Source organism: Glycine soja, chromosome 19 (assembly GCF_004193775.1).
Source record: "Glycine soja cultivar W05 chromosome 19, ASM419377v2, whole genome shotgun sequence".
Taxonomy (NCBI): domain Eukaryota; kingdom Viridiplantae; phylum Streptophyta; class Magnoliopsida; order Fabales; family Fabaceae; genus Glycine; species Glycine soja.
The window spans coordinates 46,856,549-46,882,261 of NC_041020.1; the positions used below are offsets into that span (position 1 = coordinate 46,856,549).

General features: G+C 29.6%; 2 protein-coding genes across 3 annotated transcripts; both read right to left on the bottom strand.

Annotated features, from left to right (window-relative positions):
• Positions 1-1,960: 1,960 nt before the first annotated feature.
• LOC114400501 (probable beta-D-xylosidase 2) lies at positions 1,961-8,409 on the bottom strand. Of its 2 annotated transcripts, none has more exons than XM_028362975.1 (7): positions 7,957-8,409; positions 5,483-5,761; positions 4,409-4,578; positions 4,216-4,313; positions 3,717-4,067; positions 3,225-3,638; positions 1,961-2,950 (listed from the first exon to the last, which is right to left on the bottom strand). In XM_028362975.1, the coding sequence occupies exons 1-7, from the start codon at positions 8,350-8,352 to the stop codon at positions 2,343-2,345; spliced, it is 2,316 nt and encodes a 771-aa protein (XP_028218776.1). In that variant the 5' UTR covers positions 8,353-8,409; the 3' UTR covers positions 1,961-2,342. The 2 variants fall into 2 exon arrangements, with proteins under 2 accessions (XP_028218776.1, XP_028218777.1); XM_028362976.1 differs by having other exon boundaries at positions 5,483-5,807; positions 7,957-8,065.
• A 10,662-nt stretch (positions 8,410-19,071) lies between these two features.
• LOC114399633 lies at positions 19,072-20,308 on the bottom strand. The gene has a single exon (XM_028361841.1). The coding sequence runs from the start codon at positions 20,111-20,113 to the stop codon at positions 19,514-19,516; it is 600 nt and encodes a 199-aa protein (XP_028217642.1). The 5' UTR covers positions 20,114-20,308; the 3' UTR covers positions 19,072-19,513.
• Positions 20,309-25,713: the final 5,405 nt, after the last annotated feature.

The following is a 25,713-nucleotide window of genomic DNA, read 5'->3' on the forward strand; positions in this document are numbered from 1 at the left end:
TGTTTTTTTGTTGGCTATGTTTAATTGGCCCAACATATATACATGCCAGCTTCGCTCATCAATTGAAACATTATTGTTGCACATGATTTTGCCGAATTTTAAATAACTATAGATATTACTATTGACTAAACAACTTTAATAGTTTTATGATGAAAGTAATATAAGCTTATATGAATTTAACTGCACGACACTAGCATACATGTTTAAATAATGTCCCACGTGCCCAGCTTATTTATTTCAATTTAATGTATTTTGATGCATTTTTACACTTTAATATATTAAATTCATTCAATATTATAATTTTTTTTTAGAGAAATCCAATATTATAATATTTCTCCCTAACAATATATCTTTATGATTTCTTGCACTATAAGGATAATTTTTTTCCATCGAATTTTCTGTAAAAGAAACAAAAAGAAAATTATTAACCTCCGTTTACAACTTTATTATTTAAATATATTTTGGATTTAAAAAACTTCTTCATTTGTACAAATTTTCAATTTAATTTATAAAAACAAAAGGCATGTTTAATCTTTTTTAATTATTTTATGCTATCTTCACCAACCAAAGCTCAAAAGGCAACCAACATGGTGTACCGTGAGACACATAACCTTGTTCTTTATGTATGTAGTTTGAGGTTTGATTCCCAAGTATGAGTAAGGAAGAATATCTTCTTAAATACATCTCAATATCTTGAAAAATTAACCATTGAGTTTCAGTTGGAGATATCTTGGGTTAAAAAAAAAATCTATGAAAAAGTATTTTAAAATTGGTTCCGCGTTATGTTATAGAAGCCCAGACTACAACAAGCCCAGTAAGAATTAAACAAACCCACTAGCCCAAATTACACAAGACCAGTCGGAATTTTTTGAGGTACCATGAATATATGAGAGGAAATACAACACGAACAATTAAGGACACAAATCCTTAACTGTTCTTGTTAGTAGCATTCGCTCATTACAAAAGCACTGCATTCCCCCAACACATTCTTTATTTTCTTAATTTTGTTGGTCCAAATCAGAAGCTTAAGAATAATCACCGTAGCTGCCTAGCCCAACACGATGTACACCATTACCAATTACCATACTTTGATTACAACATGTGCTTCCTTAGTTTTACATTTTGGTAAACATAGGGGCCACAGGCCCCAAAAAATGAAGAGTGTTCAATGGTATCACGTGTGTTTTGTTGACTTCACCTCTTGTGCCTTCATTTTTATTGATAAGCATATTCTGAAGCCGAAAGCACTTTTATTTTACCGTTCCCAATATGAACCAGCAATACATGAGGAAAACAAATAATTAGGCTATTGATCAACATAACCTACGTAATTTTTAAGTGATAATGGAAAGACAGGTACTCGCATGTCTATTTGCCCACCTTCTTTTATCCTTAAGAATTCGATTTTACATATATTTAGTACCTTTTTTTATATTTATATTTTATGTATTGAATAGTTTAATGAGAGAAAAGTAACTGAAGTAAAATGTTAATAGTTAAAACATGATAATGAGATAATTTGCGATATCATTTGAAGGACAAAATAAATTTAAAAAAATGTGGAGATAATAAACATATCGCAATTATAATTACAGATAAGTAATTATCAAAACAAGAGAAGACTATTATAGTCTCAATTAATCTTCAAATGACACTTTTTTTTGGTGGAATCCACAAATGACACTAATCGAGTTTATTAATTCTTAATTTGTCATTAATTGAAAATTTCAAATGCATGTCAGATAATGATTAACTAAAACTATGGACACTTGATGATTCGATACTATCTATTAATTTTTTAAATGCATGAGAACTACCAACAAAAGGAGGTGGAAAACAGCCATAAGAAACAAATATTAAACTGTAGGGAGACGAAGGCTGAAAAGAAGTAGAGAGAAAAATAGTATCAACCAGTACGGCAGTACCGTTCTTAGCAGAGAATTTATATCTCACATGCGCATGATGGTAATGGATGTGAAACAATCTTATTAACAATATCGTAAGAAGGATAAAGGGGGAAGTTACAATTACAATTGCAATGAGAAAACTATCTTACTAGAAATCCTATTGATAACACACTAACACAGAATGTCCTAAAAGTAGAAAGATATAGGAGGAGAGAGAACAATACATTTCCTTAATCTCATCTACAAAAACGAATCAATCCTATCATGTTATTTGACTGTGATAGATGAATCAATCTAACACGTCTTGTCTTCAATCCAAGTATATAAATAGTTTGCCTTTGAATAGAACCAACCTTTGTTGTCGAAAGCTAAAAAACTTGACATACTAATATACATGTACGTGCCGTAGATACTCCCCACCTTAGCCTAAAATTTTCAGGACTTGATAATCCCAAGTGCTGCAGCTTGAAGTGACACGGAGTGTTTAACATCACCAATGTTAAAACTGTGTTCCCCCAACGGGATTCTCCTAATCCCAGACCTATCCACTACACTTAGGAGCTTGCACACATGAATATTAACTCCAACTCTATGTTGACCCTTGGCAGGAACATGGACCTTCTCAAAGGCCACTAGTTGCTTCTCTAGTGCCCAATGACCAAAACCTGCAGGGGGAGCAGAGAAAACTAACAACGTGTGCGTGCCATCTCTGGACCCTACATTTTTAATGTCTACCTGGAGGGTGATGGAGAGCTTGTCACACCGCGCATGTGTCACTCTAATTGCCCTGTTTGAAATATTGGTGACATTGGCACGGCGATGACCATTCAAGGGAACTGACACCACTGTGGGAGCACTTGCTAGTGTATGAACAAAGTGTGTGTATGTCAACCCGTGTCCAAATGGATACACCACTGGACCATTGTAGAACCGATACGTTCTTCCTGGATACCCTGCTGATTTGGTCGCTCGCATTGCCATGTTTGTCATTGGTAACTTTGTTAGGTACTCTTCTGGGTACCATGTTACTGGCAGCTTTCCCCCTGATAGTTAAACATACATTCAATTCCATTTGAGACATGAAAAATGTTTACTTTCTAGCACCAGAAATTATCAAGCCGTCGGTGACCATCTAAACTTTATATGACAAATAATTAACTATTATTAATTCTTTCTTATAAATTGTAAAACTTGAATACTTTTGACACATTATTTCGCATACCAGATTTTGAAATTTATAATTCATTTCTTTGTTACTTTTCACACAATCAAACACTACGTAAGACATTTGAGACATTTTACGAAAATGGGACAAACCTGGGTTAGCTGTTCCAAACAAGATATCTGCAATGGCAGCACCACCAGCTTGGCCCGGATAACCAGCCCACAGAATACCCACAATTCGAGGGTTATTCTTTGCAAAAGTTATATCCACGGGACCACCAGACATTAAGACCAAAATAGTTGGTCCCTTTGAGGCAGCTGCCACCTTTGAAACAAGGTCTGGTTGACGACCAGGCAAAAGCAAGCCTGTCCTGTCCACCGTTTCAGCTTCAATGGACTGGTCCAAGCCCATAACCAAAACCGTTGCATCTGCTTGACGGGCCGCATTTATAGCAGGTCCAAACAGCTTGTCATTTTTACAGGCTACATTTTGACAACCCAACTGATGAACAGTCCGTGCATATCTTCCTATCCCTTGTAAGGGGTTGGTGTATCCACAAGCAACACCTATTTAGGCAGGTAAAGAGACAATTAGAGTTGTTTTTGGCAAATTTATTTAGATTTGGGGATATCATATGCACTCACCAGCATAATTTCCAATCATTGTAATAGTAGCTTTAGAATTGGGCCCGATGACAGCCACGGTGCGATGAAGCTGTGAGGAGAGTGGCAAAACAGGACCAGTGTTCTTAAGAAGTACAATTCCTTGTCTGGCAGCTTCAAGAGCCAGTTCTTGGTGGGCCGGTTTGCACACATCTTTTGGGCCCAAGTGACCATATGGATGGGCCGTGGGCTCTCCATCAAACATCCCTAACCTCATTTGGACCGTCAGTGTATTCACCAAAGCACCATTGACATCAGCTTCGCTTAGCAAGCCTTTTTTGACCGCATTCTGCGTGTGCACAGCTAGGAAAGGCCCACAGTCTAAATCCAAACCTGTCACATGGTCAAAAAAGAAAATTTATCTCATTTTGTCTTCGTACCCATTAATTGTGCAACAACTCTTGAAGTAACAAACAATTGATCACCGATTTCTATTTTCATTTTGATCTATTAATGGTGAAGGATTAATTAGTTAACTAGCCTGCTTTAATGGCATCGGCAGCAGCTTCTTCTGGCGTTGGTGTGTAATGTTGGTTATCATAAAACACCCCAACAGAATCACAGTCTGATACAATGTACCTAACCACATAAAAGCAAAAGATTTACCAATTGATTTCTAGTTATGAAGGTGGTGTCCAATGAGCATTAATTCAGTAAGGATTAGTCTTACTTACCCGTCAAGTTGCCACAGGCCACGAACAGTTTTCTTGAGGAGGTTGGGGTCAGCACAGGTAGGGACCCCATTGACTTGATTATAAGAACACATGACACTGGCTACTTTGCCTTCGCTCACACACATCTTGAATGGCACGTCGAATGTATCCTCTATGTCCTGCTTACTCACCTGCCAGTCATGAGGTTTCACTCAACAACATTACCAATAGTCTAATGCTACAATTATTACAGGACGTTATGTCTTCCTTGTTTGTGTAAGGACCTATAATAATTAATAAATCACGATTTGAAAATTAATGTAAGAGTTGTTGTAAATATTATAAATTGCTAGAATCTATCAAATTATTGTGGCCGGTATTTCTAAAAATAATAAAAAGAAGAATGTTGTAAAACACAACTATAGGTATTTAAAGTATGTACCCAAAAAAACTAGAGGTATTTAAAGTGACATACTGTGTTTAATATAAATACATGTGACACTATATGGCTATAATTTAAAAGTATGTAAAATTCTTTAGAAAACATTTAATTAAATCTACAAAATTTTGCTTTCCAAACTATGCAAAATTTGATGTGACAAGAATTGAGTCACGTGAATCAAGTTATCATTTGTAGGTTGATCAAGTTCTAAGCAAGATCGAGTAGGGAGAAAGAAAAACAGCGTTAACTGATGTCCTATCATAATAGTTATTCCTTGTCCTTTAAAAATAATAATAAAAGAATCAAATGACACAAAACAGTAAAAAGAAGGAATTAAACAGAGGGCCCACAAATCATCTTGAACTAGACAAAAATGCCAAGCTTGAGAAATTTCTTCAGGCAGGGATACGATTTGTGAATGAATGGGCCATTAAGAATTAATATTGCTAATTTCCCTGTATAATTGAATTTCATTTTGTTTTTGGTGTGTAAAATTCAATTCCAAATATTCGATATTTCACCAATGATCACAAACATACAATCACAGTACTAGTATAGTAATTTGGATTTTTTTTAAGGGGCGGTCCCATGTACTGCTATTATTTTTCAACAAAAATAGTACTAGTATAGTAATTAAATTAAATTGAACGAACCTGTGCATTAAAGTGGAATCGATCCATGCCGTTCCAATTATCAAGATCATAAGCAGTGAAATGTTTGCAACAAGCAGCAACCTTCAACCGGTTAGCGTGGGTTCCCTGTAGCCCCCTGACATAAGTAGCAGCATAAGTACCGGCCAACACAGGGTCCTCACCGGGAGTTTCCTGTCCACGGCCCCACCTAGGGTCCCTGAAAATGTTAACGTTTGGGCTCCAATACGTGAGCCCTGCTGTTCCACCGTTGTACATGGCCCTGGCCTCATCCGACACTACCTGCTCATTAACCCCTATATTAATTCATGTCCTCTTTCCTTTTTCTCTGCTTCACAAAAAACGACCCAAGTAGTTTATTCTCATATTTCGAAATTTGGGACTGCCATTATCTGCAAGTGCCTTAGTAAAGCCTAGGTCCCCACAGACAATGATACTGTAGCTAACCAATCACTCATGAGCCTAACGCACCAATCATCATTTTGTTGAATAAATTACTATTCCTTGCGTCTTTTATTATAAGATTTTTTTATCTTTCTTTATAAGATTATTTTTAATGTATTAATTATCTTTTTCTCTTCTAAACTCATTTAACTATTTTTTTTACAAACGTAATGAAAAATAATCAAATGGATAAAAAGATAAAAATTTATAATAATAATAATAATAATACAAATAATTAATAGATTTAATATGATTAATTAAATTAATTATTTTTAAAAAAATATAAACCAATTAAAATGATCTTATAATTAAAAATTATGAAAGTATTAAACCATTAGAAATTACTATTTTATATATAATTATTGATTTAACTTCGCTAATTAAATCAATCAAAAGTATTTAATTCTTATAAAATTGTTAAAAGAATATTATGTTATTTAATTCTTATAAAATTGTTAAAAGAATATTATGTTAACACAGTACTAGTTGCTCTAGTTTGCAAAGATTCTTCCAAGTTCCCACCCTAGCCCGTGAGCAAGAAAAGTCAAGCAGCACAATTAAATGCATGGCTGCCTCGCCGTGCACATTGCACGGTGTTCCATAACTGTGACTGTGAGCGCAAGGCTGCAACCACGAGTGTGTCCACATAGTATATTAGTCCGTTTGGTTGGAAAGAGAGAAAATTAGAAGAAAAAAAATTAAAATTTGAATTAAAAAGTAAAAATAAATAAACTTTTATTTCTACGAGACAACTTTTTTTTTTATTGTTTTTTCAATCAAATAAAAAACATATCTAATTACTCATATTTTTTTCTCTCTAATTTTTTTCCTCTCATTTTCGATCATATCAAACATAGGATTAAACTCTTACCATTGCTAGAAGCGGTAATCAATAATGTTCGCATCTAAAACTCTTACACTTACAACTATACTCGAGAGTTAATAATTCCTCCCTCCCTCGTCTTTTAATTTTATAAGAGGATTAAGTTTAAGTTTACGATATTATTTTTAATCAAAATTAAATTTTAATCTTAATAATTTACACAATAGAAACAGAAGCAATAAAAATATTAATGCTAATAAAAAATATATTTCTTTTAGAAAAAATATGTATTTTATTAAAATATTGAAATTATTTAACATTTACACCTTATGTATCCATGGATGTATAAAAAAAATCATTAATGTATTTATATAAATTAACTGTGGGATATTTCTCGTGTGTGGCAGCTGGATATTAAGTATTCCGCGCGCCCATGCCACAGAGCAGAAAGTAAAGGTACCATGATGATGGCAACACAACTTGACCGAATCTAAGCAAAAAGAAAAAGAAAAAACAAGCCGTGACAAAAAGAGAGCAAAGCAAAAGTCAAGCACTTTAACTAGGAAGAGATAAGTCAGATATAAAAAAGATCTTAAATGCAGTTTATATTGTCTACCTTATTTCATAAACATAATATAAGAATAAAAGCTTGGAATACACTTTTTCATCACATTCCTTTTTATGGGCTGAAAATTATCTAAATTTACAAAATTATGTGGGTCTCTCGTCCTATTAGGTAATGATTATTTTTAATAAATTTTTAAAACTAAATTTAGCATAATACCATGTATAACATCTGATCATTCAATAATGATAAGAAAATTATAGGATAAAATAGTATTTTCATTTTATCTGATAAGGTAAATATTTTATTTAATTTAATACACTGCAAACTAATAAAAAATCATATTAACTATTTTCCCGTATAATTTTTTAGTTAAAAATAAAAGATTTTTTTTAATTAAAGTAGAATATAAAAGACATGAGTCCAAAAAAAAATTATAATTTATTTGAATATTATTTCTCTTCTCTCTATCAAACACATCATATATATATATATAGATATATGATTAGTATAAAAAATTTCATATTCTCAATCGATTAAAATTCATTAGATAATTTGTAATTAAATAATAATATAAAATTATTTTATATTTAAAGTATATTTCAATTTTTTGAATGGTAACAAATGATGAAAAGAAAAAGTGACCTGTCCGATTGCCTCCCAGAGAGAAGCATTGAAGGAAGCAGCGGTGGTGATGACTTGAGGGAAGCTAGTAGCGGCAGGAAACTGTGCGTTAAACTTAACGGCGGGACCCAGATTTGAAACACCATGGAGTGCCTCAGACCACCACTCGTACCCTTTCATCCCAAGCCTCGGAACTGCCGCGGCATTGTTCACTAGAAGCCTTACCTTCTCTTCCAGCGTCAACCTTCCAATCAGATCCTTCACCCTCTCCGCTATCGCCAGCGAAACCTTGCAAAACGCCATCTTCTTCGTGCCGCCATTTTTTGGGTCGCACGCGAACGGCTCACGTGCCTCGCACGTGTACCGGACCAGAAGGAGGAGGAGGAAGATGGCAAGGGGTGAGAAGCTGGAAGACATTTGGGGGTAAAGAGGGAAATAACAAATGTGAGTGGGTGGCCAAGGTTAAAGAATGGAGAGGGAACATTATATAAAATGGGTGAAGCCATGTCCCAAATCCAAATTACACTGTACATGATAATAACCACGTAATAGTTGATGCCTAGTTTAATTTCATGACTCGATTTTCCATTATGCCTTTTTTTTTTTCGTGGTACTTACTATTTCTTTATTTCTTTCGATTATATTACTTTAAGATTTTATCACATATATGTCAAGGAACAAAATTAACTTATTTAATTTCATATAAAATATTAGATAATTTTTTAAGGCGAAACCACCTTTAGTGGTAATATTATTTTTTTCTAAATTACCAAATGAAATAAATTTTAAATAAATATCAAAAAAGAATAAGTCATAGGATATCCCATAATTTTGGAGTTTAAAATTATAAATTATTTTATAATTTTTTTTCATTTCTATTAAAGTCATAAAAAAGTTTACGATTTTGAAATCATAAATTTTGTTTATATATATATATTATAGAAATCATATATTATTTATGACTTTTATTTAAATTAATATTGTTAGTTTTAACTTTATTTAATAAATTTTTTAATTTTGTATATTATTTTATTTAATATTTTTTATATTTTTTTTTCTAATTACAGTACATTTTAACAAGCTCCACTTTAAAGTTGCACATATAAGCACGATCTTAGCTTCATTTTATTAGTGTTTCATTTATAAAAAATGCATTAAATAAAACAATATAGAAAATATTAAATAAAATAATATAAAAATTATAGAAAATATGAAATAAAACTAAAACTAAAAAGATTAATTTAAATAAATAAAAAGTATGACTTCAAAGTCATAAATTCTATCAAAAATATAAAAAAAAATTATGACTTTTGAAGTTGTATTTCAAAAAAATTAAGAAATGATAAAAAAATTTACGACTTGAATAGAAAAAAAATATTAAAGTTATAAAATGATTTACAAGTTTAAATTCATAAGTATTTGAATTCAGAAGTAATGAAATATCTTATGATTTACCAATTTCTGTAAATTTATTTGAAATTTACCCTATTTGATAATTTAAAAAAAATATCCATAAATGATCGTTTCGCTTAATTTTTTAATATATTCTTTGTCTTTTTAATTATGACTCATTTATTCTTTTTAATACTATTTAGTGGGAGTAGTATTAATTACGAATAGTCTTGAGAAAAAAATATTTAATGCAACGTTAATTTGGTAAAATGTCATCCATTTTAAAATATCGTATAATTTATAACAAAAAAAAATACGATTTTATGGGTATATTATTATTATGGACATGAAACCACTTGGGTTGGCCGGTGAGATTTCAATAAAGCTTATGTTACGAAAGGGATCACTCTGTGCCCATCATTTGACATATTAACAACCATGGAAATTCACCTGTCCGTTTTGAAGGCCAACTATGTTTATGTTATGAACGAAGAAAAGAGTTATAATATTATTTTTATTTATTTTTAACCACGCCAATTATTAATTAATTTTATATTTCATCATTTTAGCTTTTTTTTAAAACAAATAACTATAATTTTACTGTATAGATATAATTTCTCTCAAGAAAAATATTCTTTACACATTTTTTTATAATTTTTTTTAATTTTAAATATATGTTCTATTTTGAGTTTAGAAATTATTATTATTATTATTGAGTTTGAATTAATTGACAAGTGTTTTAAATTGAAATTTTAATTATTGTTATATTATAAATAGGGTTGAAAATAGGTCAATTTGTTTTTGTGGGGAGCCTATGACCTATTTATAATTATGTATAGGGCAGCGCAAAATCTATTTAATTTAGTCATTTGTTAAATAAATTAGGTCAAGGATTCTTCAAAAGGTTATTTAATTAAAAAGACTGAAGTCTTTTCTGGGTTGTTTTCTGAAAATCTTTCAAGTTTATCAGACTGATTTATTTAAATAATAATGGTGTTATTACTTTATTACAGTATTAAACTTTTATTGTAATATTTTGATATTATATATTTGTCAGTTTTTTTCTAAAGACTTAAATTTATTCATTTACATAAAATTTCAGGCTTAATAGTTTATGCAGGGGGTTACCTTGTAGCTAGGTTTATTTAAAAGGTTTTACTTGGCTAACCTTAACAAAACTTAGTTAAACTTAACTAAATTTTACTTCTAATTATGAAGATGGAATCTCTTTTATTTTTGACAATCACCACGGCATATTCCTTTCATTAATCATGAAGATGTAGTTAATTTAATATTACATTAATTTGTATTTAGTTTGTCTTGTTTCTCACATTTGAAGTTCTGTTTTGCACATTATTAGTTAATCTAATTAATTTTTTTATAGATTTCACCTTCTCTAAAATAAGAAATACATTCCAGAGAAAGATTTAATGTTAATTGAAAAATTAATAATTATAATAAATAAATATAATATCAATTATAAATTAATATGCATTATTTTCTTTAAAAATTATTCCTTGGATCATGAGAGCCAAATTTACTTACTAGAAATCCATAATTAGGACGTATGAGCTATGAGCTAATATACTTAATCGGATTGAATCTCTTCGCTTTGGAGGTAATATTTTCCATTGCTTGTCTCGTATCATTGTCAACACACCTAGCAAGCACAAATTATTTTGGCTAAAAATGATTAGGCGATACAATAATGTCGAATGAGATATATTATGCTTTATGACTGATTTTGTTTCTTTGGTTAATATGCTTTATGACTAATGTTAGTACAAAGTCTAATTGGTCTGGCACAAAAAAAAAAAAAGAGGACGAATGTTTATGGAAAGTGTTATGAATTTGTTCATTTTTTTTTTCTCTACCAAATATGAAATATCCCAGATCCAGAAAGAATAATTGACACTCTTGCTGCAATCCATCAAAAGAATAAAAAGAGTGAGAGACACCTAATCTTAAACTTTTTACCAAGATTTAGTAGCTTGATAGTTTTCACCCTTTAATTTAATTAAGCTGTTAATTTTGTGCAAACCTTCGGTAAAATGGGTTGCGTGTAGCATATACAAATGAAAAAGTGGAGTCATCGGGCAAGACTCAAAAGAGTATAGTAATGAAAATTATATAGATCAAGAAACCATAGCGGTTGAATCAAGAAGTTAACTGCCCCTGCCACTGGCAATGTTAGATAGATCCGCAAAAGTACTAGTTGGTTGAGACTTGAGAGTAGGCTTGGCATAGAGCTTTTCTGGCTCAGATATTCAAACCTAGAGTGAGCCATAGGATGGTGAAAACTTAACATAAAATATATCATGGCATCAGCGAAAGATGGAAAAAGATAAACATTACTTCGTAGGAAAACAAAAAGATAGGCGTTAACACTAACGAACTCTATTTTTTTTCTTTAATTTATTGTACTGATAAGTTAGGAGCCTAAGAAAATCTAAAAGGAAGGTGGACATTACAGATATAGTAATATCACCTTTAGTAGTGACCAACAAGAATTTCCCTTGGATAGATAAAGGCCAATTTCTATGAAAATACAAGAACTCTCCTAGCTTCCTAGGTCCAATTGATTACTACATATACACGGTGAACAAGAAATTTTTGCTTGAATAGCTCATAAATTGCTTATCAACAAGTATTTAGGAAATCCAATGAATGGGATAATAAATTATTTTTTATTAATATGAAATTTTATATATAAAAAATACTTTTAATCCAAGTAAATTTTTAAAAAATATTATTTAATTAAAAATTATAAAATTATATAATAATTATCAAAATTATACACGTGTAATTTTATTTATTTTATTTTCTGTATATAACTTACTAGACATATACAGGAGTAGGCATCTTTATTCATTGTTTTCTAATTTTCCCTTTTTCAATTGGGTAAGTGTATCATAGTTCAAGATATGTGTAACAGTATAATTGTTGGCAAGTGTTGTGATGGCTTGGCAGAGAATGGGAAGATATTAAGAAAATATCCACTTGTGTGTGGTTGGTCAGTTGCTGGCAAAAGAACATTAATGAAAAGCTTTGTTAGGTTTTCTTGGGAAGGCGTCCATAATGTATTACAGAAAGTTTTGTCTGCTTTCTTCCGTGACTGGACCCATTTTCATCCTTCTAATCTTTGCTCCCAATCTTTTTTATGTTTCATGTAATGCTCAATATTAAATATGACCGATTCCTGTTTTGGGGTATTAAACCTAAGTTACCTAACACAACAACAGAAAGAAATAATTAATATTGAAGCCTTTTTCATTTTCTGAAGGAAAGATCTCTCAATATATTTTGGTTCAAGTGGTCCATGACAACACATTTTTATTTATATTGTTAGCATTTGGGTTGCCTCTTCCTCGGTTCACTGCATCTGTTTTAAAAGTGACACACCTAAATCACAGTGGATTACACAAGCTTTTGGCTAACTGATTGATTCACTCACTGCAGATACCTGAAGCTCTGATAAAAAAAAACAAACAAAAACACCAATTAGAAGAGAAAAAGAAAAATACAAAAAGAGAATCACGGGAAATTGACAACCACTGCACCATCACATTATCTTAGTTTAGGGTCAGGCTCAACAGGGCTAATTCCTTGCCTGGTGGACCCACCCCTTGATACAAGCTACCCAGAATCAATTGGCACACAGTTTCTTTAACTTAATAAATTGATTTTTTTTATTGAATCGAAGTTAATGTATTTACAATAACTCCCACAATATATTTAACCAACTCAATTAGATCTTGGTACTAATTTGCAGTTTGAGTTTTGAATTTATGATTACATTAATTGCTAAGAGAGATTGAATATATATAGTTACACGGCTAATAATGATTTTAGTGAACCTGAATGGCCTCTTCATGTATTTAATCACGCAGTCAAAATCTAGTAGCTAAATTTTTTTTTTTTTTTTTACTTTATAACTTTATAAAAATTAAGAGTTAAGATTTTAGTTTCTTTCTTTCTTTGACCACACAGAGGATCCCCATCCTACAATTCCCTACGGGTATGTTTGTTGCCACTAACTAGTGACTTGAAACTTGCAAGTATACCAGACAAATGATGATCTTTTGGGTACTCCAAATAGAAATCAAATGGAACATAAAAACTTACCAAGAGTTTCATCATGAAGGTATAACTAAAATGCATATAATTTTAAACAAACTTCATAATGGTAGATGATTCGTAAATATACTTGATGACTACGTTAGACCGTATACTGGAGCTGATGATGCATGGGTTATCTTGCACTTCTATTCCATTTCCAGGGTACTGTTATTGTTATTCTTATATATAATATAGTATGCATGTAAATATGTCTGTGCAATCTGGTAGCATGACGGGTGCCTTAAGGTGCTAATAAGAGCTGCCTCTTTCTTCCTTTTTTTTTTTGGGCGATCACCATCGAAACCTAACCTATAGACGTAATCAATCAGCATTGCTAAGAAACCCCAATATAAAGAGCAGTGCACAATAATTCGCAGGAATCTTGTAAGGAATTAATGCTGGACAAAAAAAAAAATGTAAACATTGGTAGAGACTCAAGCGTATGGTATGCCCATATACATAAATTTGGACAAGTCTGATTAGAAAGTTAATGGACTTATGTATATTGGTTGTTAAATTTTTTTTATTAAAATTAGGAACAGATGATAGAGATTATAATAATAAAAAATAATCTTTAATCATTTTAATTTAAATTGTTATTAATAATAAATTATTATAAATAATATATCAATAATCTAATAAATATCAACATATATGAGATAATATTTATTTAATAAAAATAAATATATTTTATTTATTAATTTATATATATATATATATATATATAATACACATATAATTGTGATCATTAAATTTTCTCAATTAAGAATTTTTAATCGTTACTTTTAACTTAAAAAATATTACTGCAATGTTGAAAACAAATTCTCAAAAAAAAATATATAATAATTTTCTTTTACATAGAATTATTATAATAATTAAAAAATTATTTATTATATTTTAATCTTAAAAACTTAACGTCTTAAGGCATTAGTTAATAGATATTAAATATGATTAAATATTTATAAAATTAATGATCATTTAAAAAAGAAATTGATCGACTTTCAATAATTAGTATGAGCGGTAAAATTAACATTTTAGTAAAAACAATTGAATAAATGAAAGAATTTTTTTTTTTAAATCATTCATTGATTGATTGTAGCGTGTTAATTTGTTAGAGTTTATGTACTGTCCTCTTCTTTCTCTCCCCGGAAACCATGAATTCTAACAATAGGCAGTTGACTTGGAGAACTAGCATCGAATTATATCATGATGAATGTGGACCTTCACTCTTTCGTAAAAATGAAGCAAACAAAGCTAATAGGACCCCTTCCCCTGCTATTTTTGAAATGAGAATGGCAATTTATAGTTTTATACTTGCAGAAAAAAGCCCACGAAACATATTCATCTTTAGAATCATCCTTTTTAATTTGTTGGATAAATAGTCACTTTTATCTTTAATTATATAATTCATTAACTTTCATTGTTATTATTAATAAAATAATTTATGTGACATAAAAAGACGAATTTATCATTGAAATGATTATTAATGTGGACAGACATGCTGACTAAATTGGACAAAAATATCAGTAAGATATCATCTTTAGATGTAAATGTTATTAATTTTTTGTTGAATAAAAATGTCAATATTTTTTTATTAAAAAAAATGTTAATAATTTTTTTTGAACCTAAATATCAATATGTTTCATTGGATAAAAAATGTCAATAATGAGTAATTTTTTTATTAGACTTAAATATCAATATGTTTTTATTTAACTAATTTGTTATACTTAAAATTTCATTTCCATTTAAGGGTAAAATATAATTTTAGGATAATTTTTTTTTTATTTTTATCGTTATAAGCATAACATTACAATAATCACTTAAAAAAATACATTGATAGACATAATTTAAAACAAACATAATAATAAGGATAATATTGATTATTAACCATAATTTTTCTGTCGCAATGAAAAATATCAAAAATAAATATTGTATCAGTTTACCAAAATAAAACATTGTAACGGTGTATCAATCATTACACATTTTTTCAAATTACCCCAAAAGATACATATATCCCATATATTCACTTTTTTAAATCTTAACTTTTTTATTAACAATGATAGACGTAAGTTAACGGCCGGATACATTTATCGTATTTTTTACACTTTTGGGGACTAAATTTTATATTTTAATCTTTTATTGACGTATTTGCCAGCGAATTAGACATTCATGGACAAAAGTGGTTATTTACCCATTCATATTTTCAGAGAGAGTAGAAAGATGAAAAGTCAAGAAAATATTATATGACAACTATGTTTTTATGTTGACAATTCACGTTGACAATCATTTCAGTGATAAATTCGTTTCTCTGTGCCACATAAACTATTTTAGTTACGATAATGGATTAAAGTTAATGGTCAGATATATTTATCGCACTTTTTATACTTTCAGAAATTAAATTTTATATTTTTATCTTTCAAACTGACTTACACATTCAATAACAAAATTGGCTATTTAGAGTAATTTGTTCAAATAACTACTTATTAAGAGTAGGCGGAGCCCTCAAATAACGAAGTACCAGCAATTTTTTTTTAAAGGTATGTTCTGTTTTTTATAGTAAGGCAAACTTTACACCAGCATTGATTCTTTAACCTTGTACAAAAATAAAGTTCACCTCCCGTAAGGCCCACTCTTTTTAGGTGTAATTATCTCGAAGCTCAACAGATTCCCGTTGGATGATTGGCTTTATGGGCTGTTAAGTATGTTCTGTAAGTGGGCCTGTACTTGTTATGTGTAGACTTATATGTGTTTTTTTTTCGTCCAAGGCTTATCTAGGTATTTTCTATCTCTCTCCATATTGTCTAACTTATTTTAGGTGACAATGAAATTATACGACTCCACTGAGAATTCCAAATTATCTCAAAGGCATAGCTTCAAATTATTTTTAACTTAATTCCTTAGAATGATGAAAGTTCTTGCTAGAATATTAAAGTTTAATTCGTTGAAAATTAGAAAATAACAAGAGCATTAGAAACAGGACTCAATTCAACCCACTCGACAATTGTTCTTATCCCTGAGAAATATATTCATTCTAGACATCCTATCATATGGCTTCATTTTCCCAAACAAAAGATATGAACAATACATTCAACCCCAACAATATGTATGAATGAAAATAAGAGAGAAAATTCACTTAAAGTAAAAACAACAATCCAATTCAAAATTCAGGCATTTCATTCTAGCTATACCAACAAAGAAAAACTAGAAAAACGTAATTAAAATAAAAATCAGCAAAGGAAGTTTATGACGAATTTTCTAAAACTAAGTTATGTCTGGTTCCTGTGAAATTGGGTGGATGGGAGTAGACTGATTTGTTTTACGTGACTTGGCACGCTCGAATTGGAGACAAAATAAGTTCAGAAGGAGTGAATCCCACAATCTCAGTATCCGTCATCGTAAAAGTGCATCTACAGTAACACAATGGCTCACAGACAATTGTGGCTCCTGATGATTGCTTATGATAATTTTTCGCACCTGCAACAAACTTTTCAAGGATCTTGTGGTAATTTTACAAAAGTCAAACAACTCTATAATATTTCTTCCACATTTTTTCTTAAATCAAACAATTTAACATTCAATATTATTTTTTCTAATTATCTCTTTTTTATTTTAATCTACTTTATTTTTTTCTCAACAGAGCATAAAGCTTGCCTCTTCAACAAAAATCTCATCTTTCACCTTGCTTAATGCTAGTGCGACAATGAGTGTTAATGATTGCCTCTTTATTTTATTCAATAATGATTTTTCTAGCAATCAAAATGTCATCGTGAAAATAATAATAAAACAATTTTTTATCAATAAATATTATTTTTAATTGTTAAGTTTCTGTTAATAAAAAAAAAAGCAAATCCACAATTTTTTTTCTTTCTCCTTAACTATCAAGTCAAATCCAAAAATAATGAAATAATAGTCAGTATTTTTTTTAACTCATGAGTGATTTTCAGCAATGTGAATCCTAGAAATGATTCCAAATACCTTTTTTTATTTTAAATGAACATAAAAGAAAGAAAATGATAAAATCAAATTTAAGAGGACTCTAAATATATTTTGTATTAAATATATATTTGAAACTTATTAATTACAAGTGGAATGCTTTCTACGGAAACCATCACATCCCTCCTCAATTTACTTTTTACAAGTGAAATACTGCTGAAAGGTTGACGTTTTATTTATTCCTTATTCAGTTTGACTTGACATAGAATGATATCTCTAGGTGGATAGAGCTGACCTATGTTTGATAGAGAGAAAAAAAAATAAAGAAAAATAATTGAAATTTAAATTGAAGGAAAAGTGAAAAAAAAAAAAAATTTTAAGTCAATTTTTATTTAGATTTTTTTTTCTTCAATCAAACAAAAGAAAAGATACTGTTATATGTGTTTTTTTTTCTCTTAATTTGCTTTTTTTCTATTTTCACTTTTTCCAAATGGACCATAAGGATACATCTAAACTGACGGTATAAATTAAAAGATGAAAATAATTTAATTATTTGATCAAAATTTAGAGTCAACATACATATTCACATACAAAACTCAACTGGAAAACGAAGGCTTAGATTTCTGATTATTTTACGAGGAAATGTTGATTGTACACACACAAAAAACTTTAAATAATTAAAATTAACTAACACATTATCACATACTGAAATTTTTAAATGATAAGGATGAAAAAGAAAAAGAAAATAAATATCAGGGACTAGGACAGACTAAAACTGAAAAACTTTTTAGGAACTGAGACGGACTAAAACTAAAAACCTAAAAAGTTCAGGTATTAAAAATATGATTAACTTTTTTAATTATAAAGATAAGTTTAAAAAGTAAAATAAAAATAAATAAGTGAAGGGTGTGAAGGTAAAAAAATTAATGTTGACGTATATAATAACACTTATAATTATTATATTCACAAGTGATACAAGTGACTTTTTTTTATTGGAGTTTTATAATTTGTCTTTTAATATAATTAAAAGTTGAATTGATTTCTTCAATTATTAAAAGTTTAATTAGGTCATTCTAATTATTAAAAGCATTATAATTATACTCTTTTCGTTAGTTTTATTAGTTCGATTAATAAAAATAAATATTTTTATATCTATGTAAAATAAATAAAAAATTCACATGTATGATCAATGCAACCGACAAAAAAACCGTATCATTGTTAACTGCAAATGATTTATTTTTTTTGTGTGTGTACTGGAGTTATATTTTGGTGTGTGTAATGCAAGTGAGACAACTGCAAAAGTTATATAAATTATGAAACTCCATATGACGTCGGTGCTGCTTTGCTAATTGCTACTTTGCTTCAAGGAGAAATCGTGACTTGACCATGTCTCCTTTCGAGTATCCTGGTCTGCATCATGATCATACAGGATAAACCTTTTTTAGGAATTTATATCTAATTTCTTATTCTCTTATCTATACACTCATGAATGGGTATGTTTGTTTCATATCAAAATCATTTATTCTTAATTTGACACCTAGTTTAATTAATCTATAATTTATCTCCAAAATTAACTAATTCCAGTATACATCTTACTTACATTCAATCACCAAAATAATTTATAATTTAAAAACAAACACTCCAAACTGTTTTGATTAGTTAGTTTGCATTCTAACTAACAACAAAAATAAATTATATATGAAGTCTGATAATTTATATGAACAATGAACACATAAAAAAGGTACAGGAGTTCACATTTTTCAAATATAGTAGCATAGAACTACGTTCTAATCTCCTGAGCTGGTGCTTGATGGTATTGCTAAATTCAATAACATCAAACAGAACGGTCTTCATCTCATTCTTTCACCTAAACTAACAATGCTCTTAGACCTAAGATATACACATACATAACATAAGGCACGCCTGACCTCTCTTACACGAAAAATTAAACACCCACATAAAGCACCATATCACTGTGAGTGGTCCACAAAATTTAGATGCAGTTTCTTGAATATCTTTACTATTATTTTCAAATCAGAATTAGAATTTAATTTCAATAATCTAAATTCCAATTCTAATTAGACAATAGCACGAAAAGCACTTAAACAACTTGCATCTAAATTATGTTCTATATTTAAATCTTTGCAGCAGAAAAACCTTTGAGGAACAATAACCAGCGAGATAGTTTTGTCTTAACTTTCTTCTCCTTAATGGTGTCCAAGCTAGGCTTCCACCCCTTCCCCGATAACTGTCTACTCATATACTCTGGCCTCGACCCTTCTATCATTTCTGGCAAAAACTCAGAAAAACCATACCTCTCTACCGTGTTCTCCACCTCCACCTCTTCCTTTCTCTGCAACACTGAAACAACCTCTCCCTCAGAGTGGAACAACCGTGAAAGCCAAGGAAGAAACCCCGAAGAAGAAACGAAATACTTGGAATGCAGAGAGGAATTAACAATCAAGAGAATGCGGCGACTATCTTCGCTGCTCAACAACACAGGCTTCCCTCGCTTCACCGGAACCATCACATAGGTTTTCTTCATCTCTAGCTTTTCGTCGGCTGGTAGTGGCGTTGGCCTTTTCTCCTTCACAGCGGAATGGAAATCAAGCACTACTTGTTGCGGGTGCTCCAACATGAGCTCTGCCACTGTCAGTGGCTCGTCGAATTCTTGAACCGAACCATCCCAGTAAACGATTTTCCCAGTTGCATCTCTAGCTATTTGGTTTCCCATGAGAGACTAAATGCGGTTTCTTTTTTCTATTCAAGGTTTAATTTTTTTATTGTTCTGGCAGAGTATTTGGTTTGGTAATTGTAAAGTTCTCACGACAGAGAATGTGAAATGACTTATATTGAGAGGCTGCAGGGGAAGTGTACCATGTTTGTTAAACCGCTCCATCTTGTGAAGGTTATAATGGTGGACTTGGTAGCTTTCATATGCCTGAGTCGTTGGCTTTGTCTCCCACGTTACTTAATTTATCTCATTAAAAAAAACTTAAATACGTTATTAAACTTCCATAATAAAGTATTAATAAATTGTTCCGTATTAAAATTTTTGTTTTAAATTTTTATGGGCTTTTCTTTTTAACATTATTTAACTATTATGATTATATGTCAAAAATTTATTAAAGACTAAAAATAAAATTCAATTATTTATCGTTCATCTTAAATATATTTAAGCTCTTAAAAAATAATTACATCGATGTTCAGAGGTGTGATTGGATTGTGGGTTGATGTAGGATGGCCCTTCAGTCTGGCTGGTGGTGACCCAATTAGAATGTTCTTAATTTTAATTGCTTAGTCTATTTAGCTAACTGGGAAATGAATTCAAGGAACCGTTCAACTGCAATTTCGCTAAATTATTTGATTGGGTCATTGAAGGTTGTATTATACTTGAAGCAGTGTAATCTGATTGGGCTCTCCAATTTACTTGTCTTTTTCCTTGTATATTCCCTCCCTATACGGTCCAATTTAATTACAGCAAATCTGGGTTGCTTGTCGGTGGTATAATATAAACCTCATGACCCCTTCTTTTGAGTGTTACATAATATCATACAATATTTTTACAACAATTCTAACAAGACATAAAGAGAAAAGCAAATATATATATATATAAATGTCCACCCCATGTTGGAGTATAATACAAAATCTAAATAGGGATAAAAAAAAATATAAGTGAACTGTAAAAAGTAAAATGTATGTTTATCATACAATATTTTTACAACAATTCTAACAAGACATAAAGAGAAAAGCAAATATATATATAAATGTCCACCCATGTTGGAGTATGAAATAGGGATAAAAAAAATGAAATATAAAAAGTGAAATGTATGTTTATGATGCCTCGAAAAAATAAAAAATGATGTGAAGGAGAAAGATAAAAAGTAATGAAAAAATATATTATAAACAAACTATTATGAAAAAAATGGAGAAAAAAATTGAGCAAGGACAAAAAGTACGTGCATGCATTCAAGCAAGGATACCCTACGTTGCTGGGTATCATTATTAATTCGACGAAATAATATGAAAGATGTGAAATATGACGAATTAATTTGCTCATATTGACTTCATGAAGGTAGCACGCGATTTCTATGCAAAATTCTTTAGAAATTTTTTGTTAAGATTTAGGAAGTAATAATGGAAAATAGTAAGATAGGGCGTAATGATAGCTTCATATGTTGGTTTCATTGCTCAAAGAAAAAGAAAAAACAACTTTTTTAAAATATTTTTTTTATCCCCAAAATAAAAGAAGATTTTTTTCTTGGCAGGTTTAGAGAATGATACCTTTTAAAATAAGTAATAAGTGATTTTTAGAATGGTAATCAAACAAAATACAACTTCTACTTTTCATAAAGTTTCTATGACATAAATCATTTTTTATGCATTTCTAAATATTAATTTTCTAAAAGCTTAATGGAACACATAAGGTTCGTTCAACTCTCATAAGGTAGTTTTTGTATTGCTTTTCTTCATTTATTTTAAAAAAATAGACTTTAGAATTAGTTTGTTATAGATAAAAATATGAAGTATGGTTTAATCAGTTAAAAACTAGTTAGCAAATTGAACAGCTAGCCTTTTTTTTTTATTGAAGCAAACTTTTTTTTTATCATTCAGAAATATAAAAAAACTTTGATTGCAACATTGAAATTAAGGGCATAGCTAGCTCGCTATTTTCATAATATCATATAATCACATATCATTATGTATAGTATTTTTTTTTAGTTTCATAACTATATTAAAAAATTTCAATTTTTTTTTTATGAATACTAGTAATATAAAAAAAATTATATTGACAATACATTACAATTAAATTCTTGAATTTTTTTTTTCAAAACTTGTGGTCTATAATACTAGTATGTTTTAGTAAAAAAAAAAATCAGAACAACTTTTACATGTTTTTATTTTCTGTCTTTTCTAAGAAAACACGAAAAATATACTGTATGTTATTAATGGCAATGTAGCAAATAGTGAAAAAAAAAAAACCGTTTAGTCTCTGGAAACTTAACTACATTCCCCCAACTTTCTTACTCTTTACTCTGCACTCAGCCATGCAAACATATAACATAATTTTTGCTGCAACGCTCTATATTTTTCTTACAGGCCGGCAAATTTATTTTTTTTATGAGCAGGGTTTGAGCACAACCTGTGCCAAAACAAAACCAAGCTATAACAGAATTTACAAAAGATATATCAGTCAAAACCAATAGGAAAAATCACACAGCTTAACTTAATTAATGTTATCCCCACCAAAACCATTATGTCAAAACACTGGTGTATAATATGTTTGGATTGGATAATTAGATTGGTTTAGGTTGATGAATTAACTGAACACATAATCATTCCTAGTTTTTGGTGTCCAAATGTCTTATGTATTCGGCAACTTCTGCAACTATTTTTAAAAATAAGTTTATCTCTCAAGTTTTGTTTTCTTTTTCTTCTAAAAATCATTTTATAAAATAATTTAAAAAACGCTTAATCAAATAGACACATTTTTTAAGGAGTTAAACATAATGAATAATATGCGATGTTAAAAGTTAATTTAAGGGAAAAAGTGAACAAATTTTAAGAAATATACTCAATAGTGAAAGACAATATTTTATTAAAATAAAATGAAGGTTACAAAAAAAAACTCATGTATAATATAGTAATATTTTTTTCATAACAAAAAGACAGTATTTTACTAAAATGACTAATGTATAATATAGTCAGTTTTTGGCGGGGTAGGCATTGCCCCATTGCTCCCCGTCCTGAAATCTAGTAGAGATATCTTGTGAGTTGTGACTAGGGTCAGGTTGACGACTTGACGTCTGCACAAGAATCAAAAGTCAACAACATAAATGATTTTTGTGATTTTCCTAAAATACTATCAAAAATAAATATTGCTATATCCCTGACTTATATGTGCTAGAAACATCATAAAATAGGAATTTGTTTTCCGTTATAAATAAGGAAGGGGACAAGATGTTGGATATTATCCTATTCGTTAGGTTTGCAAACCTAAGATAAATGATTAAATGTGCTATATTGGTACCTTAAATCTTACTAACAGTTGAAGCAACTGAACAATAATGACGACAATCATTGCAAAGTGACGGTAATAACTGCATAAGGACATGTCACATGCCCACAGAATATCATTTCAGTTCTGCTAATATTATTACATTTTTTTTATTCATTTCTAATTTATTTTGACAGAAGTTCATTTCTAATATTATTAGTATGATTTCACTAATAATGCAAATAATACAAAGATTTTTTTTAGTTATTCGGTACTACAGATTATCTTACTTTCTCTGTAAACTTAACGTGCGAAATTAAATAGGAATGAAATAAACAAATAATTTAGTAATAACTTTAAAAATAAATATAGTCAACTTTGATTTAGTAAAATAAATATACTTGAGTCTGATTTTATATATTGACATTTTAATCTTTTTTACGTTATCAATTAATTAGAAATTCTTATAAACATGACTTTTAAAAATAGTTATCATAAAAATTAATAAATTTATCTTATATTTAGTTTATGATGGAATAATGATATAAAAATCGTTTATAGAATTATGTTCTAAATATAGTTTTTAAAAAATGTTGTTGTTTTCATAATTAAAATGGGCATACAGTGATTTTGTTTTCTTTATCAGGATACGGCAATACATTTTATGATTAAGGGCTGCGGGCTTACATTTTCTGTGGGCCGAAAGCCTTTTTAGAAGTTTTGTTTAAATCTTAGGGCGGCTGAGGTGAATTCTGGACCGAGTCTTTTTATAAAAAAAAAAGAAAGTTATAATTTTAATCCTATCATTTTTAATTCATGATTTTATTTTTTTAAAATCAAGATATTTACTCTTTTATTGTTAGAATCAATACTTTTGGTTTTTTCTTTTGTTTATGGTTAAGCATGATGCTTTTATTATTGATGGTTAAGCTATTTTATTTTTACCTTTTAGATGATTAAACTATTTTTGCTTTTGAAAATGGTTAAACCTTAAGTTGTGGCTTCTCTTTAAGAGTTAAACTTTGTCTGTTGGCTTTGATAATTTTAGTTTCTGCCTCGTATGGTGGTTAAACATTGGACCTCTGGTTTCAGCTTCTATCTAGAGTGGTTTACCCTTGATGGTTATGCTTTAACTTATGCAATTATGTGTTTAATAAGTGGTTAAGGTTTGATGTTCTAATTGTATATGTTTCAACTTTAATTTGTTCATGATATATATTTCTAGTCAATGAATTTCCGATATTTTCTATTGTATTTTCTTTAGACTCATATATACCTGTATTGTTTATTATAAGCAGAAAATATTGTAAACAACTTATAGTTTATGGGAGCCTATTAGAGATATGGAATTAATTATTATGGTTGAGTATATAATAACCCCTTTGTCCTCATTGTAAACTCAACTTTTACCATTCTAATTCACTTTTACTTTGAGTATCATATTTTTTTCTCTATTGCCTCCTTGGAACCATGTTTTCTAACAATTTGATAAAAAATAACTACAAAACAATTTGTTACATCGACTATTTCTTGTTGATGGATAAATTGAAGAACCTTATATAGTTATATTTATTTTTTATTCAAAGAACCTCATAGTTTTATGTATACATGCAAAATTTCACAAATATAATGGTGATTTATGGTTGTGCTACAATCACACTATAGTGAAGATAAAGAGATAACAAGTTTTTAGATGAAACAATTCTTTCAAACATGCTGTAGCAAACTCTTCCATTTTAAACCAGGACACGAAACAATGGACAATGTAGTTTGTGCACCATTTGTTGTTATCTTTAATGTTTACTTTATGCTTTTTTTTTCATGCTCTTTTTTCAATGTAAAGATATTTGGGACGTTTGTCTTAGTGCTAAAATTTAGAGTACTTTGCTATATATTTTGGAACGTTTGTTATATAAAAGGGTATTTTTGTAATGAAAAATAAGGTATAATTAAGAGGGGTGTAAATATCAAAAGCCCCAATATTCCGGCCTAAACATTTTATAAAGTGAAGTTTTAGCAACAGTGTTTGATGCACAGTCTCATCCCAGATGCTAGTTAAAATATTTTTAAAAGGAAAATATTTTTTGGTACGAACAAATTTTCGTAAAAATAGCACGGATGAATGTCATTGGTTGAGAACGTGAAAAAAGGATGCAGATTAATGTAAAAATAACAATTTTTACATTAAGGACTTATCTTGTATGATATGTTATTTCCCACTAGTCGTGCTCTCATTCGTAACAAATGTTTCATATACTAAATAACATTACTCTTTTAAAAATAAGGAAATTGCTAGTAGAATTCAATCAATAAGAAACGAAATTAACATGCTACAA

Excerpts from the sequence above, each read along its gene's own strand:
- LOC114399633 (XM_028361841.1), bottom strand. The coding sequence starts at position 20,113 with ATGGGAAACCAAATAGCTAGAGATGCAACTGGGAAAATCGTTTACTGG.
- LOC114400501 (XM_028362975.1), bottom strand. The coding sequence starts at position 8,352 with ATGTCTTCCAGCTTCTCACCCCTTGCCATCTTCCTCCTCCTCCTTCTG. Across the intron at positions 5,762-7,956 it reads TCTGGGAGGCAATCGGACAG|GTAGTGTCGGATGAGGCCAG; the intron begins GTCACTTTTTCT and ends GTTAATGAGCAG. Across the intron at positions 4,579-5,482 it reads GATTCCACTTTAATGCACAG|GTGAGTAAGCAGGACATAGA; the intron begins GTTCGTTCAATT and ends CATGACTGGCAG.